Below are 17840 nucleotides of genomic sequence, written 5' to 3'. Positions count from 1 at the left end.
CTCATGAACTGTTTGACCGTCGGCAATGAATCTTCGATACACATATGTGTCTCCTCATGCCGAACAAGTTTCGTGCTCTTACTTTTGACCTCTGACCTCTAGATCACCCGCCATTTTGAATTATATGAAAATCAATTAAAATGCATCTCCCAGGATCTTTGATCAAAATGCACAAAAAGTTCTACACGTGAACTCATAAAGGGCAGTAAGTAAGCACCCTATATGTAGCCTTTATGGCCTTTCTAATTATTAATCTCGCTCTACATTGGCCTTTACACGAAACTGTAAACTATGTGCTGTCTGTTTTGGTTGACAAGATAGATTTGATTAGTCTAGAGATATGCATCAAGTTAACAGGTTTGTGATCGGTCTTATTAAAGTAATCTTGAGTGAGACTGATCCTTTTACTGTGTAGCGGTAGCCTATCTCTGAAATTAGAACATCCCCTTAACCACTTAAACCCCATGCAGCACCTTATTGTGGGGAAGGCTTTCGCAGAAAATAGCAGATCGACAAGCTAACAACGTGTCGCAAGCAGCTCTCCCCACAATAACAGAAAACAGAAAATATACTATAGTAGAGTCCTAAGGCACTCCGGTCAACGATATGGGGCAGAAAATCTGTGAGGAAAATCACAGATAGCTGAAAATAGCTGATCGACAAGTGTACAGTGCATCGCAGTGTGGCTCGTGAGCTTGTCGATTTGCTAAAATAAAAGCAAAAGTTTTACCCACAATAACAGAAAACAGAAAAGACACTGGTATAGAGCCCAAGGCTCAACCCCATATGGGGTTTAGCCTATGTGGTTATGTTTCATTCCTTACTGACTGCCAGTAGGCAGTAAACAATAGTGAATATACCTCTCGCGCTCCGCGTAGGTCGAGTCTTAATATAAACAAAGTCATGTGACGTGTAGGCTGACCGTGCGTCCCGGTAGGCTATATAAGCACGTGACAGCCCACACCCGGCCTCTTTTTTCTTCTCGCTACCTGACGTGAGTATCGTAGGTAAGTGTAGCTCCTAGAATCTGTACATCAGTTCTGTATTGCAGGTCCAAAGAGTTGTTAAGACACTATATGTGTCGTGGTGTTGACATCCTGCCTGTGGCTTTGCCGAGAGCGCAAATTGTTGTCCTCTCAAGGCTGTGGTTGTCAAATTATCACCATTTCTCTTTGTTTGTCTTGAGGATCCCTAGCTACAAACACTCTCATGTATTGTTGTTAAAGGGCTTCCTCCACACTGGGTGTTGGCCGCGTGCTGCCGGTTTCCCACAGCACTCGCCTAATTTACCTAGTTATAATTGTTTGTTTGACAATTAAACTATATTATTTAATTCTTAATTTGATTAAGAATATATAAATAGATTCAGATTACTGGAGGTTCCCACATGGTCTGTGCCTGCACAGTCCTCGCTGGGATTGCCTAGTTAAATATCTGATTGACATTTTTGTTTGATGATTAATCTAATTAATTAGTTAATCTAAATAACTTAATTTGTTTAAAACAAATTCAGATTACTGGAGGTTCCCGCATGGTCTGTGCCTGCACAGTCCTCGCTGGGATTGCCTAGTTAAATATCTGATTGACATTTGTTGTTTGATGATTAATCTAATCAATTAATTCATCTAAATAACTGAATTGTTTAAAAAATTCAGATTACTGGAGGTTCCCACACGGTCTGTGCCTGCACAGTCCTCGCTGCGATTGCCTAGTTAAATATCTGATGGACATTTGTTGTTTGATGATTAATCTAATCAATTAATTCATCTAAATAACTGAATTGTTCAAAAAATTCAGATTACTGGAGGTTCCCACGCGGTCTGTGCCTGCACAGCCCTCGCTGCGATTGCCTAGTTAAATATCTGATGGACATTTGTTGTTTGATGATTAATCTAATCAATTAATTCATCTAAATAACTGAATTGTTCAAAAAATTCAGATTACTGGAGGTTCCCACGCGGTCTGTGCCTGCACAGTCCTCGCTGCGATTGCCTAGTTAAATATCTGATGGACATTTGTTGTTTGATGATTAATCTAATCAATTAATTCATCTAAATAACTGAATTGTTCAAAAAATTCAGATTACTGGAGGTTCCCACGCGGTCTGTGCCTGCACAGTCCTCGCTGCGATTGCCTAGTTAAATATCTGATGGACATTTGTTGTTTGATGATTAATCTAATCAATTAATTCATCTAAATAACTGAATTGTTCAAAAAATTCAGATTACTGGAGGTTCCCACGCGGTCTGTGCCTGCACAGTCCTCGCTGCGATTGCCTAGTTAAAATATCTGATTGACATTTTTGTTTGATTAATTTAATTAATTAATCAATCTAAAAAAAAAAAAAAACACCCTTGGTTACTGGAGGTTCCCACGCATTCTGTGGTTGCACAGCTCTCGCGGGGATTGCCCAGTTAAGTGTCAAATTGACATTAAGCTAACAGCAGGCCATCTTAGCCTGACCGGTTAGCTACTCTGTTTGCTGGAGGTTACTGACGCGTTCTGTGATCGTACAGTTCTCGCTGGTATTGCCTGGCTATACAACTGGCTTGAGACTACTGAGCTATGGCGTGTACGTCCTGTAGCGCTCAGCTCCAAGTCGACGATGGACATGACTTGTGTCCGACATGCTTGGGGGTCGGTCATCTCAGGGAAGCCCTGACTGACCCATGTATGAACTGTGGCACTCTACCACTCTCTGTGAGAGAGGCTAGGCTGCGTGAGGTGGAGAACCTCCTGGTCAAAGGAAACCTCCCACCTTCTGGGGTCCCCGCTGGGGTCCCTTCTGGCGGGAGGGTGAAGCTCAAAACGCGGGTCTCGCGTAGAGCGCGGTCACCTGGCCCGGAAGAGTTCAACGGCGGCTGTCACGACTGCTCCATATCGCCATGAAATGGACGATTTGAGGGCTGAAATAGAGCGCCTTAAGGCAATAGTACGGCCACCTCCTCCCCCGCCACAGGCGGTCCAGCAGCCACCGGCTCCTCCGCCACAGGCGGTCCAGGAGCCGGAGGGCGATGATGATCTAGAATTAGATTACGGTTACGATGATGATGACGCCATGTCAACTAGAGCTTCAGACTCTATGTTCCATGACGAGGATGATATCCCCAGGGGGGCCCCTCCCCCGAACGGGTGTGGCTTGCTCAGGCGCCTATGTCTGACAGTTGCAGACAGGCGCTACGGAAGCTGCCGGTGGGGCCGGGCCAGTTGTTTGGCCCGGAGGCAAACGAGGCACTGCAGCGTAGGCAGCAGTCAAGGCAGCCTCAGAGGACTGGGGTCAACGGGCCAGAGGCTCGAGGGCACCGCCCGGTCGACCCTCTAAGCCACGTGGCGCACGGGATCCGCGACGCCTGGGCTACTTGAATCCTCAGCCGCAGACCTGGCAACGTGACCAGGCGGCAGCAGGCGGAGGGCAATATCAGCCCAGAGGTGGGCAGCGGCTTCGCCAGCCCCAGCGTGGGCGAGGACATAGCCGGTGCCCCCCCCCCCCAAGCCCCCATATAACCCCCCAGGCACAGCCTGAGGGTCTGGGGCAGTTTTTCACAGCACCTGAATTACTGGGCAGACCATGCCAGGGATGCATGGGTCGTTACAACAATGTCCCAAGGTTACAGGCTGCAGTTCCGCCGCCGACCCCCACCACCTTCACGGGTCAGGGTGACTTCAGTCACAGACCCCGTGAAGGCCCAGTGTTTGTCTCAAGAGGTGGCCAGGCTCTTGGACAAACGAGCAATAACGGTTCACCCACGTTCACAGAACGAAGGGTTCTACTCCACCTACTTTCTGATCCCAAGGAAAGAAGGGTCTCTCAGGCCTATACTAGACCTAAGAGGGTTAAAGGTACCTCAAGGTCCTTCCGTTTCGGATGCTTCGCACAGTCGACGTCCTACAGGCTATCACACAGGGTGAGTGGTTCACCACAATAGACCTCAAAGATGCCTACTTTCATGTGCCTATACATCCAGAGCACAGAAAGTACGTACGCTTTGCCTTTCAAGGCAAAGTCTACCAGTTTGCCGTTCTGCCGTTCGGCCTGTCTCTGGCTCCCCGCATCTTCACAAGGTGTATGAGGGCAGCCTTAACGTCGCTATGCCTGTCGGGAGTGAAGATACTTCCCTACCTAGACGATTGGCTCATTTGCGCCCCCTCGTTCAGGGAGGCGGAACAGGTGACGTCCAGAGTCCTCGCTCACATCGAGGCACTGGGCATGACCGTAAACCTCGAAAAGAGCTCGTTGCTCCCAACGCAACAGACCACCTTCCTCGGCATGTCCCTAGCTTCGGTATCGATGCAGGCACGACCGACTGCACAGAGGGTGGGGAGAATTCAGAACCTCCTGCGGTCTTTCCGCCTGGGGGCGAGGTTGACCGTCCTAACATGGCTCAGACTGCTCGGCATGCTGACTGCAGTCTCAGCAATCACTCCTCTGGGGCTGCTACATCTACGCCCATTACAGAGGTGGTTCAATGGCCTTCACATGGACCCCTGTCTACACAGGGGGGTCAAGGTCAGAGTCACTCGCAGGTGCCTTGGTTCTCCGCCGCTGGCGGGACAATGCATTCCTGCTGAGTGGAGTCCCTCTCGGCTTGGTCCCGGCGAGACGAGAGGTGGTGACAACAGATGCCTCGCCTCAAGGTTGGGGCGCGGTATGGCAGAGGAGGTCAGTCCAGGGGGTATGGCGCTCTCGATGGAGAGGACGCCATATCAATGTGCTAGAACTCCGGACTGTTTCCCTGGCGCTGAAGCACTTCTTGCCCTTTCTCAGGGGGAAGCACGTGCTCATTCGGACAGACAGCACCTCAGTGGTGTTTCATGTCAACCATCAGGGAGGGACCAGGTCTCTGGAGTCCCTGAGGGAAGCCCATCGCCTGTGGACGTGGGCTTATCCTCTACTTTCCTCGATGAGGGCTATGCACCTGCCAGGCAGAGTAAACTCTGTGGCAGATTATCTGTCTCGTCAGAGACTGCCCCCTGGGGAGTGGAGATTGCACCCCCAGGTGGCACAGTTGATATCGGATCGGCACGGGGTAGCCTACGTAGATCCATTCGCCCCAAAAGGCACGACTCATTGTCCTCTGTGGTTCAGCCTGGCAGAGACCAGTGCCCCACTCGGGATGGACGCTCTCGCCAACGCTTGGCCGAGAGCGCTCCTTTATGCATTTCCCCCGATCCACCTGTTGTTGCCTGTGCTTCACAGGGTGAGATCGTCAGATGAGAGTTCTCTTGGTGGCCCCCAGGTGGCCCTCGAGAATATGGTATTCAACGCTCCTCAGTCTGTTGAACGGGGATCGATGGCAGCTTCCAGTGAGGATAGACCTCCTGTCCCAGCTGGACGGGAAGGTGTGGCATCCATCGCCGAGCCTCCTTCAGCTTTGGGTATGGCCACTGAAAGGGATCAGTCACTCTTGAGTGGGCTAGGCCCCTCAATATGTGAGACCTTGCGAAATGCAAGGGCCCCTTCCACAAGGTTGGTGTACTCTAATTGCTGGGCTGCTTTCTCATTATGGTGCAGCGACAGGGGTCTGGACCCAGTCTCTTGCCCTATACAACACGTACTACATTATTTACAGTGTCTACTGTGGCTCAAGAGGTAGAGCAGGTCGTCCAATGATCCATGGGTCGGCGGTTCGAATCCCGGCTCCTCCTGGCTACATGTCGAAGTGTCCTTGGGCAAGACACTGAACCCCAAATTGCTCCCGATGTGCTGGTTGGTACCTTGCATGGCTTCCGCCGCAATCGGTGTATGAATGTGTGTGTGAATGGGTGAATGTAATGCACAATCTATGTAAAGCGCCTTGGATAAAGGCGCTATATAAATGCACCATTTACCATTTATTTACTGGATGCCGGCCGTGCAACCTCCACCTTGAAGGTGCACACGTCCGCTATATCCTTCAATCATAGCCATATTGATGGCAGGTCAGTTGGTGCGCATTACTGGGTGACACAATTTCTGCGCGGTGCCAAGAGGTTACGCCCCCCCTAGGGTGAGGCGTACTGCAGCTTGGGACCTGCCTCTGGTCCTGCAGGCATTGAGCAGGGCGCCCTTTGAGCCTATGGCTGGGTCGTCCTTGAGCTCGTTATCGATTAAGACTGCCTTTCTGTTGGCAGTTACGACAGCTAAGCGTGTGAGTGAGCTCCACGCACTTTCTATTAGCCCCGCATGCCTTCGGTGGAAGGCTAGTGGCACTGGGGTCACACTTTGGCCGAATGTGTCATTCATGCCTAAGGTTCTGCCCCCTGATTATGTTAACCAGGCCATAGAGTTGGCGGCATTCCATCCTCCCCCGTTTACATCCGAGGTGGAGGAAAGGGCCCACTTACTGTGTCCAGTCCGTGCGTTGCAACTGTACATTTGCGGCGGAAAGAATAGAGGAGGCGCGCTGTCTAAACAGCGGCTATCCCACTGGGCAGTGGATGCGATTAAGAAGGCTTATGAAGCATCTGGTAAACCTGCCCCCTCCGAGGTCATCTGCCATTCTACCAGGGGCGTTGCCACGTCCTGGGCGGCGATGAGAGGGGTGTCACTGGCGGACGTCTGTGCGGCGGCGTCTTGGACAGGCCCTTGCACGTTCTCGAGGTTCTATCGCCTTGATGTGGCCTCTGGATCCTCACTGACGTCAGCGATCCTGCCACTGGCTGCTACGGCAGTCTAGTAGGTTGGTTCGATTCCTCGTGACACTTCTGGTATGAGTCATCCACTATTGTTTACTGCCTACTGGCAGTCAGTAAGGAATGAAACATAACGCAAGTTACGAATGTAACTATGGTTATGTGAATTCCTGGATGACTGCCAGTAATAACGGTCACTCGGAATCTTCAGGGCGAGAAGATTCTTAAGAGGCCGGGTGTGGGCTGTCACGTGCTTATATAGCCTACCGGGACGCACGGTCAGCCTACACGTCACATGACTTTGTTTATATTAAGACTCGACCTACGCGGAGCGCGAGAGGTATATTCACTATTGTTTACTGCCTACTGGCAGTCATCCAGGAATTCACATAACCATAGTTACATTCGTAACTTGCGTTAGTGGTTGTTACATGCTTGAAATTGACTATTAGTTTCAGATAAAATAAATGAAGGTCAGGTACACGTTATTGTGGGTTGGAAGCCAATCTCTGGCAAATCAGGATGGAATATGAAAAATCGGAAAGTCCCGTTCCATTTAATGACTAATTGACTATAGAGAATATGTGAAGGCCTACCGATGTGCATGATATTTGGACAAAATCTGTACGAGTACTGTCCAAAAATGTGTTTTGCAAAAATCGGCCTCCTTGTGGCACTATAATAGGCCCATGTGAAACATTTGGGTCAGAGGTTCTGCCCTGGCATCCAGGGAGTGTGTGCACATTTTCGCTGCAAGCAAGCCAACAGTGCTAGAGATTATGAATATGAAAAGTCTGATAGACCCGTTTTGTTGAATGACTAGTGACTATATCTATACTGTGTACCAAAATCTGTAGGGGTATTGTCAAAAATTATGCCATAAAGCCAATGGTGCCGGAGATAAGAGATTAGCTGTACACAGTCAGAACGTTGGATGACGTGACAGCACCTGACAGCACCTGACAGGGTGCAAAACGTAGTCTCGGCCATGCCTTTCGGCCTGGCGGAGACAATAAAGAACGGAGGCCCATTGTCTCATAATACGCCTATGAGGAGAACATCATCTCCAATCACCAAGAGGGCCCAGCAGATAGATGTTCTCCCTGGCTCAGAAGATGATGGACCAGTTCACCACATCCATGATCACCATCTGGTTCACTGCAGTGGATCGTCTGGTCAGATGAGAGGCTCATCGGGTGCAACCAATGGTAGAAAATGTACTATTTATTTTTTTACTTAAGTAAAACTATCAATACTGCAATATAGAAATACTCTGTTACAAGTAAAAGTCCAGAATTCAAAATGTAGGCCTACAAAAGTATTGATATGAAAATATGAGTTTGGAATTAACTTTGTTTGTGTTTGTTTACGTACTAAGAGTGACTTTGAGAGCTGTTTCAGCGTACAATAAGTCAATGAGGAGAATATTTTGAATTGTCAATTTCTAATCACTGGAGCTTTAATTATTTACATTTGGAGTTACATCATGGCAAGGTAACTACACAACCCAAACCTCTAGTACAAAATACCCTTTAAATGATCACTTCACCAGTTAGAAACGAGAGCTTCTGAAGCACAACAAAGTATAGTAGCAAGCAAGTTAGTGGCTAAGCTAGTAAACAACCGAGGGGCTGACAAAGCAGCAGATGAATATCACAATTTAAAACCCTTCCAACCCCTCTAATTATTTTTGAATCCTTTTTAGTTTCTTTCTTTCAATATGATTCTATAAAAACAAAAATCCATTTACATTCTGAGATATAAGGTTTGTATAACAACAGTAATTCTTAGCAAAATCTTTTTTGAAAAAAAAAAAAGTGACCTTTTCCTCAGACAATGTAAAGAGATTGTTAAGAAAAGTTTTTCAGCCCAAGGACCCCCTAGCTGAGAGAGAGATGAAGCAGGGACCCCCCCACCCTCTACATACATTTGTGTTGCAGATTAAACCTGTTCATTCATAGACAGCTTCACAGACTTGTTCAACAGCACTATCATCAGTGTAGCCTAGTATACGGTATGTTGGATTCACGTTAATGTGTATTTTCAGACCTTAAAGGAGAATTCCATGTTAGAAGGCTTTCTTACCTTTCTTACCTTTCTTTGTAGTCGTTACGTCCCCACCAAAGAGGTCCAGGTGTTTTTTTGTGCAAAAACTCCTTATTGGCTATTTCCCCTACCATAAGCCCTCAATGAATTGCATTGAATTGAATGGGAATTGAATGGGGCTATGGGGTGTTGTGCTAATTCGCTTATTTCCATCGAAATAAGTAGTAAAGTGTGCCGCTTGGGATATTATTTACATTATGAAGAGAGGATATATACAAAAAAAACACCCCATAGCCCCATTCAATTCCCATTCAATTCAATGCAATTCATTTAGGGCTTATGGTAGGGCAAAGAGCCAATAAGGAGCTTTTGCACAAAATAACACCTGGACCTCTTTGGTGGGGACGTAACAACTACAAAGAAAGGTAAGAAAGCCTTTTAGTATGGAATTCTCCTTTAAATTGGCCTTTCACTCTGTACTTGGCGTACATAATTTTATGTCACCACTCGCCTAGCCCTAGAATGTCTGTGATTGTACTTACATTTCATGTATTCCCAAATATACAGCCATAGATCGGTGCCCTCCACTCGCAGTTAGCAGCGGGACATGCGCAGCATAAATGTGGTCTGCACTCCGTGTGTACTCACCCAACAAGTTGGAGTCAGATGTCCTCTAATTTGTCCTCATGGGCTTCACACGGACGACATTCCCTCCGGGCGAGGGGCCCGGAATTACAGATAGACTGAATTTAACAAAACCTCCTTTGGGAAGCACAAACCAACGTCATCACAAATTGTCCAGGGAAGCACAAATGTATGGGGAAAACAATTGGCAGGTGCATAAAGCACCATTCGAAACATTTAGGAAATATTTATTGGGTGAGTACACACGGAGCGCATACCACATTTATTTCCGCTGCGTGGAGATGAGGATATGATTGAAGGATCTATGGCTGTGATTAATGGAATACATGAAATGTATGTAACATCAAAGACATTATAGGGCTACCACTCGCCCATTCCTGAAAACTTTAGATGTTCTAAACTAAATAAATCAAACTGACTCGTCTTGATCACATGACTATAGAGATCATGTGTACTGATTTCCGTGAAATTTGGGTAAAATTTGCAATATCCAAAAAAAACACCAAATACCTCACACAAGCAACAGCTGCTGATCTCTGAAAAATACAAGGCAAAAGTTTTTCCTTGGCCTCTAGTGTATTTTGATTACATGCATGGTGCCAAATATTTGACTCGAATGGATTTCAAATTTGTATTTGACAATTATTGGATATTTAGTCATTCCAAGCAAGGTTGTTCCCTCTCTTCCTTCCTTGTGTGTGTGTGTGTGTGTGTGTGTGTGTGTGTGTGTGTGTGTGTGTGTGTGTGTGTGTGTGTGTGTGTGTGTGTGTGTGTGTGTGTGTGTGTGTGTGTGTGTGTGTGTGTGTGTGTGTGTGTGCGTGCGTGCGTGCGTGCGTGTGAGAGAGAGAGAGAGAGAGAGAGAGAGAGAGAGCAGGAAGCATTTTAAATTTTAGCACCTGTTTCAGAACGAGATAATCCAGTTGTTGGACATCAGATTCATCTAACAAGGAACTTAAGCCACACTTGGAACAGAGTCAGCAGAGAACAGTGCAGGACACCGACACGGTAAGTAGTTTATGCAATGAGTCAACAAGTCTTGTATTCATGTTTATGTTGTCATGTTTATCTTGTAATGCACTGGCTGGCATGGGTATAAAAGCCTATTTGTTGTATATCAGGGTTTTTTTTTGCTTTTGAAACAAACAGAAGTTTGTTAGTTTCAAGTTTATTGGTCATATGTTAATATGGGAAAGTTAAGTAATCTAGCTATAATCTGTACTACAATATAGATTGTATTAAATACATTATAATTATAACCTAGTATCTACATGCCTATATGTATATTAATCATATTGCATGACTACAATCAATGGCCATTTTACGGTGATAGTTTGCACATTATATTTATTTATAGTCTAAGTGCAGGCAGCCAGGTCAGTCCCTAGGTGATATTTATATAAATGTATATTGTCAGCCGCCCTCATATCATACTGTAATTAGCTTACAAAAGGAAGGGATGTGAGTCATGTGACTGGACGCCGGGGATGCGCCATGTGGCAAACCTCGTACCGGAAGTTCAATGAAATACATGGCAGTGAATGGAGCCGGCTGGACCAGCTCATGAACAGAACAGACACTACGAATGATTGAGACTTTTCTCATAGGCCTATAATCGGTTCAGGAATATAAAAGAAGACTCGCGATACTTGGCACGTTCAGAAACGTACTTTGTGCACTTTAGATACGCCTATAAAATTACAGTGTACACATAGAAAAGCAATTCAGCAGACAATAATGTGTTATATGTCTTCTTTTATTTTCCAGAAGCTAATATTTTCCAGTGGTCTCAATCATTCAGAAATAGTGTTTGTTCATATGCTTGTCCACTCGGCTCCATTGACTCCAATGTATTCCACCAGAGTTTCGGCAGCAGTTTGCCACCCAGTGTGATGAATCTGCCGACTGGAATTGCAGGGTAGAGAAAATGACATCAACGAACTTTCCTTGTAAGCTTCTTTCTCTACCCTGAGCCATCCCACCCTAGAAAATCCCACCCGTGTGAACTGAGTGGTGCAACTCTGTGTGTGGGTCCCCGGGGGGTCCCCAGAACTTCCAGACCCCCAGGGTGCCGGCCCGGGACTGGCGAGCCGCCCGCGTCCCAAACGGTCGAGAAATGACAGAGTTACTGTGTGGGGGATGAGTGCTCCAGCTAGAGTCCTTAATGTTGTCACAGTCTGTCTCTCCCTCAGTCTGTGACTCCACACTGGCCACTCCCATATCCCATTCCAGCACACTCAGTTCCATTTACACACCTGTCTTCAACTACCTCATCAGCCCAGCAGTGAACACTTCTCCAATCAACCTGCTCCCTATAAAACTGGACTCAGTGCACTGCAAACACTCATTGTCAGTTCATAATCTGTCATAGATGTCCTGCCTGTTCCTGTGTTGACTTTGCTTTCATTCTCCATTGCCTGATTCCTACCTGCATCTCCTGTGTAAGATATCTCTTGATTCTTTATTAAATACTTTATATCTACTCTTGTTTGTTGTGACTTTGCACTTGGGTTCAACTCTGTCTGCATCCGTGACAAATGTATTCCGACTGACCAGTGGATATCCTGTATAAAAATCTTGTTCTTTGGTTGATAACTTTAGTTGCCATTTTTTCACTGGAAAAACATTGCCTCTAAAATACAAACCAGGTATAGGTATTTCCTCTTGTCTTGTGACAACATTGTCATCCACTTTTATTGTGAAGCCGATCTGCTTTATTTTAGACTGACCAGACTTTCCACCACGGACAAAAGCCTGGTCTGTGTTCCTAAATCGCCACTGTGATCGTAAAGAAAAATAACACACACAGAATGCAATTCCAATGGTCTTTTAGCCCTAAACAACAATGGCAGAGTTTGCCACGCCGTGCCACGCCCCGAAATACCCGTATGTGTCTGTCTCAAAGAATTCTCGTTAGGTAGTTCCGTTTTTTTCGGCGTCGCTTTGTTTTGGTCCCCCGACACCCCCCGTTTGTTTTTAGTCTTGCCAGTCGCTACGAGTTGGAATAAAATATTTATATACCAAACAAACTATTCCAAGAAGTACTTGAAGAAACTTGCTGGATTAATACGCCGCATTAAGGCTTTTATTGGGTAGGCTCTGAAATTATAATGCCCTTGACCACAGGGAATTTGGAGTAATATCAGTGACTACAACATGACGTAAATTACCATCCGCTCTCGACCGGATTATAAACCCGAAAATGGTGTTCCCCCAGGCTAATTTTAGAGAATGGATTCAGTTTGTTATCAGCGAATTGGGTACGTGCAGTACAGATTTATATGATAACTAGAAAAGGCAAAATGTTTAGGAGTAATATAAACATATATTTTTTTTTTGTTTTCTTCAACAATTTTCTTCATTTTGTTGCGGAAATGCAGAGCCAGATCACTCATAGCATCTCTGAGGATAGAATTCTGGATGAGCAGGACATGTGCAGCATTTTGTACAAAACGGGCTACTCCTGAAAACTTTGGAAGGCAATTTTAGCTAATCAGTGTAGAATCTGATAAATCCAACAGGCTCGTCTTGATCACATGACTACAGAGATCATGTGTACTGATTTGCGTGAGATTGGGATGAAATCTGTGGGACTAACATAAACAATGTGTTTTGCAGAAATTGGCCTCATGGTGGCGCTATAACCGGCAGATGTGGGGGGATGCAAGGAAAATGTTTTTCCATGGCCTCTAGGGAGTGCGCATACATAAGTTGTCGATGCAGTTATAGGTAAAAACAGGAATTGGCCTGTTATAGCGCCACCGTGAGGCTGATTTGGGAAAAAATGGTGGCATGTCGTCCTCGGCCTAGTGGAAATGTTCGTGTATAATTTCATGGAAATTGGACACTTGTGTTTGTGATTTGTGGCATTTTGTTCGAAACGGACCAATCATGTGAGCTTCGGAAGCCAATCTTAGCCAATCAGGATGGAAGCTGGGAAATTGTGCAGATCTGTGTTGATCACATGACTATGGAGATAGTGTATACCGAATTGTTTGATGTATGGATAAAATGTGTACGAGTTATCTACAGAAATGTGTTTTGCCTAAATTTGCCCAAAACATACTCTCTCCCCATGCTTTCGGCCTGGTGGAGACAAATATGACTGAGAAAATCTCATAATTGCCTGATAAGTTAGGCAGATTTTTTTTTATTCCGAATTCTTTGCTGAAAACCTTAAAATATGGCTAGAGAATGAGGCTATTAAACAATAATGGTTTTACTGTTTTTATTAGTGATATAACGCACATACCTACGCCTCTATTTCTACCTATTAGCCCATGCGCAGAGGGCCATGTCGGATGCTAAGTCATCATCACACTGACTTTTATATTATATTCAATTCAATCTTTATTTCAGACTCGGGGGAATCCATATAATAAATAAACAATATAGAAAGAAATATACAATAAAAAGTTCGGTTTCGAACTAGTTTTACGTTTTCTGTAGGCTACTTGTTCTCTACTCTTACCTGAATGTTTGTTTCATCCATACTTTGGTTATGCTATGACAACTAATTTCTCTCGGAAACTATATTTCTATTACATTACATCATTCAGCTTGAGTATTCCAGAAGATTATAGTAAGCCAACTATTTACAAATGTACACTTTTACATTTTGTACTTTTAACAGTCCCTTCCACATGTGCAACCACAGATTATTTAACCAACAGTAAGGAAAACATGAGTAAGGATGAGTGGGACTGGGAGGGTTACAATACAATGGTTTTCTTTAAAGCAGGTTACTACTGGTACCCTCCAGTGTATCACGTTTTGTAAATAACCTTTCCAAATGTGGCCCTAATCATCATTACAATGTTGCTTTGCAGACAGAACCAGTTGAAATGAAGCATATGATGGTGGTTGTGTCCATGGAGGAGGAGTGGTCTACTTTGAAATCTCTCGTGCAGGAGAGCTACATCGATGAAGGCCAGCAGCCATCATTCAGTTCAACAGGATCGGTTGAAGTCTGTGACCTGATAGTGGCTTCCAGATCAGTAAGCTTTCACTGCGCTGTTTTAAAAAAAGACATGACAGAGGAAGGCATCAGTCAGGCATTGGATAGCTGCTTCAAGTCTTGCAGTCAGGGTGTCAGTACATTTCTTCTGCTGATCCAAAATGGACGTTACAAGAAGAGGGAGAGCAGAATAATGGAGTTCATGCAGGCATGCTATGGGCCTGAAGTGCTGAAATTCCTTATCGTTCTCTCGCTGGAGACTGAGGCAGTTGACATGTTGGATGACTCTCTCCTGGGGCTGATAAATGTAAGTGATGGAAGGTACTGCCGCCTCACCACAACAACACTTGGAACAAGCGATATGCTTCTCCCACTCCTGGAGATGTTCGACTTCATGTTGGCTGAGAATGGCATGATCGGTTACACAGAGCACATGCACAGACTACGTGAAGCCAAGAGTAGGTACACAGCAGATACATCCATGAAGATAATGACATGGATGTATCTTCAAGAAGCGGAGGAGAAGGACAGGGAGAGGGAGATGCAGGGACTGAAGGCTAAGCATGCCGAAGACGGGAAGATGGAGGCAGACGTGAAGAGGCAATATGAAACAAAGAGAGAGAGCCTGGAGGAGGCCGCGACGAGCCATGGAGCCATGTTACAAATGCAGCTGAACGTAACAAACAGTAAGATGTCTACAGTCTATACCAAAATTATTTAAAGAATTTGTTTGGTTAGTTTGTTAGTTGTTGTTTTTTGTTTTTAAACCTGCGAGTAGGGAGGGGAAAGACCATGCAGATAAAACAATCCCAAGATAATTTTGATGCATGGCTGAGATATAGGTACCGGTGTGAGAGATGACATGAGATTAGCCTGTTTAGTTTGATGCATGGCTGAGATATAGGTACCGGAGTGAGAGATGACATGAGATTAGCCTGTTTATCCGTCATTAGCTCTGCGTCTGCGCAGTTGCCTGAGTCTCAAAGGAGGCTTGAAATGTCTCCTAGGTTATTATTTAGCCACAGTAGTGAAATTCATACATTCAATGTTTTTATCCAAATGTACTTTTTGCCAGCTGATTTGTGTTTGGATTTAAGATTGGAGTAATTTGTAAATATAAAACCCCCAAATATCTAATAGCATTTTCTGAAGTCACAAAAAATAGATATGAACCGTCATTTTGCCTTTATCCATATTGAACATCTGGAATGCTTTCTTAAATCAAAATTTCTTACATTTAAAATAATTGTTTGATTTACAGTACAGACTAGCGTGTACGTTCTCCACTAGAGGGTAGTATAGTTATATTGTAAGAAACAGGAATGATTGCACATATAGGCCTACAGTAATTGGTAGTACAGAATATTATCATGTCAGACTCATAAATCAAAAATGTATATAAAGCAGTGATATCGCTGATGCTTTATATGCATTTCATTTGATAAATAATCAATCTAAATTATATCAAACTTCCCTTATGCAAAATAGATAACCAACTGCTCCTATTGCACAGTGGGCAGCAGTAGCCTGCCCTATACTATAATATTACTACTTCTCTAAAGTATACGACCAATACTACTACTAATATTGATCATAATCATCATCTGACATCAACATAATTATATTATTTTCTTCCACTCATTATAACTGTTATTTTCTTTTCATTTCATATGATCTGCTCACATAAGACGACAACAGCAAGAAAACGTCAATCATCCTCGTGGGCACGTCTGGCAGCGGGAAAACCTCTGCCATAAACCTCATTTCAGAGAGGGTTGGCAATCAATACTCCAGCAACGAGGATTTCCCGGAGTGCCCATCGTCCACCTTGACCTGCGAGAGAAAGGTGGTGCTCGCGGAGGGCAGACGGCTTGTTCTGGTGGACACTCCCGAGCTGTGGGACGTGGATGGGGCTGAGAACATGGAGCAAGTGAAGGACTGTCTGGCCTTGTCCCTCCCGGGCCCCCATATCTTCCTGCTGACTATTCGATTTCGGCGCTTCACGCAAGGAGAGAGTGAGATGGTAAGCCGCCTGCAGAAGATCTTTGGTCGAGGCTTTACGGAACACGCAATCGTCCTGTTCACGCATCGCAACGACATTGGTCCGCACAAGGTTCTAATGACAAGGAGTATCAATGACTACGTAGCTGGAGCCCAAGGTCTCCAGGATTTGCTGCGGAAGTGTGGGAGCCGCTATTACGTTCTGAATTTATTTAGGAATGCCCTAAGCTACCCTCAGGTGAAAGACCTGCTCTCGGGTGTCCACAAGCTGGTTGCCTCACACGGGGGAGGCCCATACGTGACCAAAAGATTTCCAGTGGAGCAGCTGAAGGAGAGGAAGAGAGTGATTGAGGAAAGACTGATGTAAATGAGTCTGTGATGAGTTTATTATACACAGGAAGCAATTTATTTATCTTTGAGGCAATCAGACCTGCCCAAATCAATTGTCGGCACACTGGGCATTGTCTGAATAAAAACAGTCAGTCCGTCCCTGGAAAGAGTTTTATGCAAAATGAAACGCAAGCTATAATTGCTTTTCTATCATTCTAAAGTTGTGTAGTGTGAGCATTTTCTAAATATCCAAAGGAAGACATTGAAGACAGCAGAACACTCTGAAATAGTATTTGTTTCACTCTTCAACAATAGAAGAGGCATAGAAAAGTAGGCTACATAACACAGATTACATTTACTTTGAAACTTTACCTCATGGAACAAATAGGCTACACTGGTCTGACAGACAGGTACATGATAAAAATGGCCTTGTTTATATTTATATTGCATAACAGTTGTTTAAACACCATTCCTCAAATATACTCACCTGCCAAATAACTTGAGGTTTAGGGATTAACTGTGAAGACTCAAATCAGCATGATTAACAGTAATGGCTGTGGAAGGGTGACTCAGGTGATTTATTACTGTTGCACCTCTTGAGACACTGTGCCTGTGCTTATATGTAAACACATTGAAATTAAGATTGATCAATATTATTTAGTCACTATTTGTTTATCTTTACAATCATCCACTTCATTTCACTTTTATTCTCCCTTTTATTCTGATATAATGTAATGACTTTTTAACTGGATTGCCTTGTGAAGCTTTTCATGCTGTGAGTTTGAAAAACAACACCCAAATAAAGATAGACATGGCATGTACAGTAAATGTGCTACATGGATGTTTAATTATATACATTGATGTTGTATTGCAATGTCTTTTATTATCCAGAAAGCTGGTGAGCTTTTACTACACAGCGGTGCCATACTTTTATCGTTGTTTTATCGTTGTTATCCAATAAGCTTGTGTTGGCTATAAATACTGTAGAACCTTGAAAAACGCTATGCAAATAAAGTTTTATTAAATGCACGCTATTATATTGATTGAAATATTTATTAACAGTTTGCAGAATTACAGTAGGCTACATTTCAAGCACAAACTCAATACAAAGGCTGTTAACTGTGAGTGGAGATGAGGATATGATTGAAGGATCTATGGCTGTGATTAATGGAATACATGAAATGTATGTAACATCAAAGACATTATAGGGCTACCACTCGCCCATTCCTGAAAACTTTAGATGTTCTAAACT

The 17840-nt window shown here is 44.5% G+C and overlaps 1 protein-coding gene across 1 annotated transcript; it reads left to right on the top strand.

Moving 5' to 3' along the window:
- The first annotated feature begins 11620 nt into the window (after positions 1-11620).
- On the top strand, positions 11621-17617 carry LOC306941714 (uncharacterized protein). The gene is made up of 3 exons (XM_079527335.1): positions 11621-11741; positions 14130-14943; positions 15946-17617. Exons 2-3 carry the CDS (start codon positions 14145-14147, stop codon positions 16623-16625), a joined length of 1479 nt encoding a protein of 492 aa, XP_079383461.1. The 5' UTR covers positions 11621-11741; positions 14130-14144; the 3' UTR covers positions 16626-17617.
- Positions 17618-17840: the final 223 nt, after the last annotated feature.

Source organism: Electrona antarctica, assembly GCF_951216825.1.
Source record: "Electrona antarctica genome assembly, chromosome: 18".
NCBI classification, from domain to species: Eukaryota; Metazoa; Chordata; class Actinopteri; order Myctophiformes; family Myctophidae; genus Electrona; species Electrona antarctica.
Note: the sequence above shows the minus strand (reverse complement) of the source record. Positions and strands in the feature narration are given on the sequence as shown.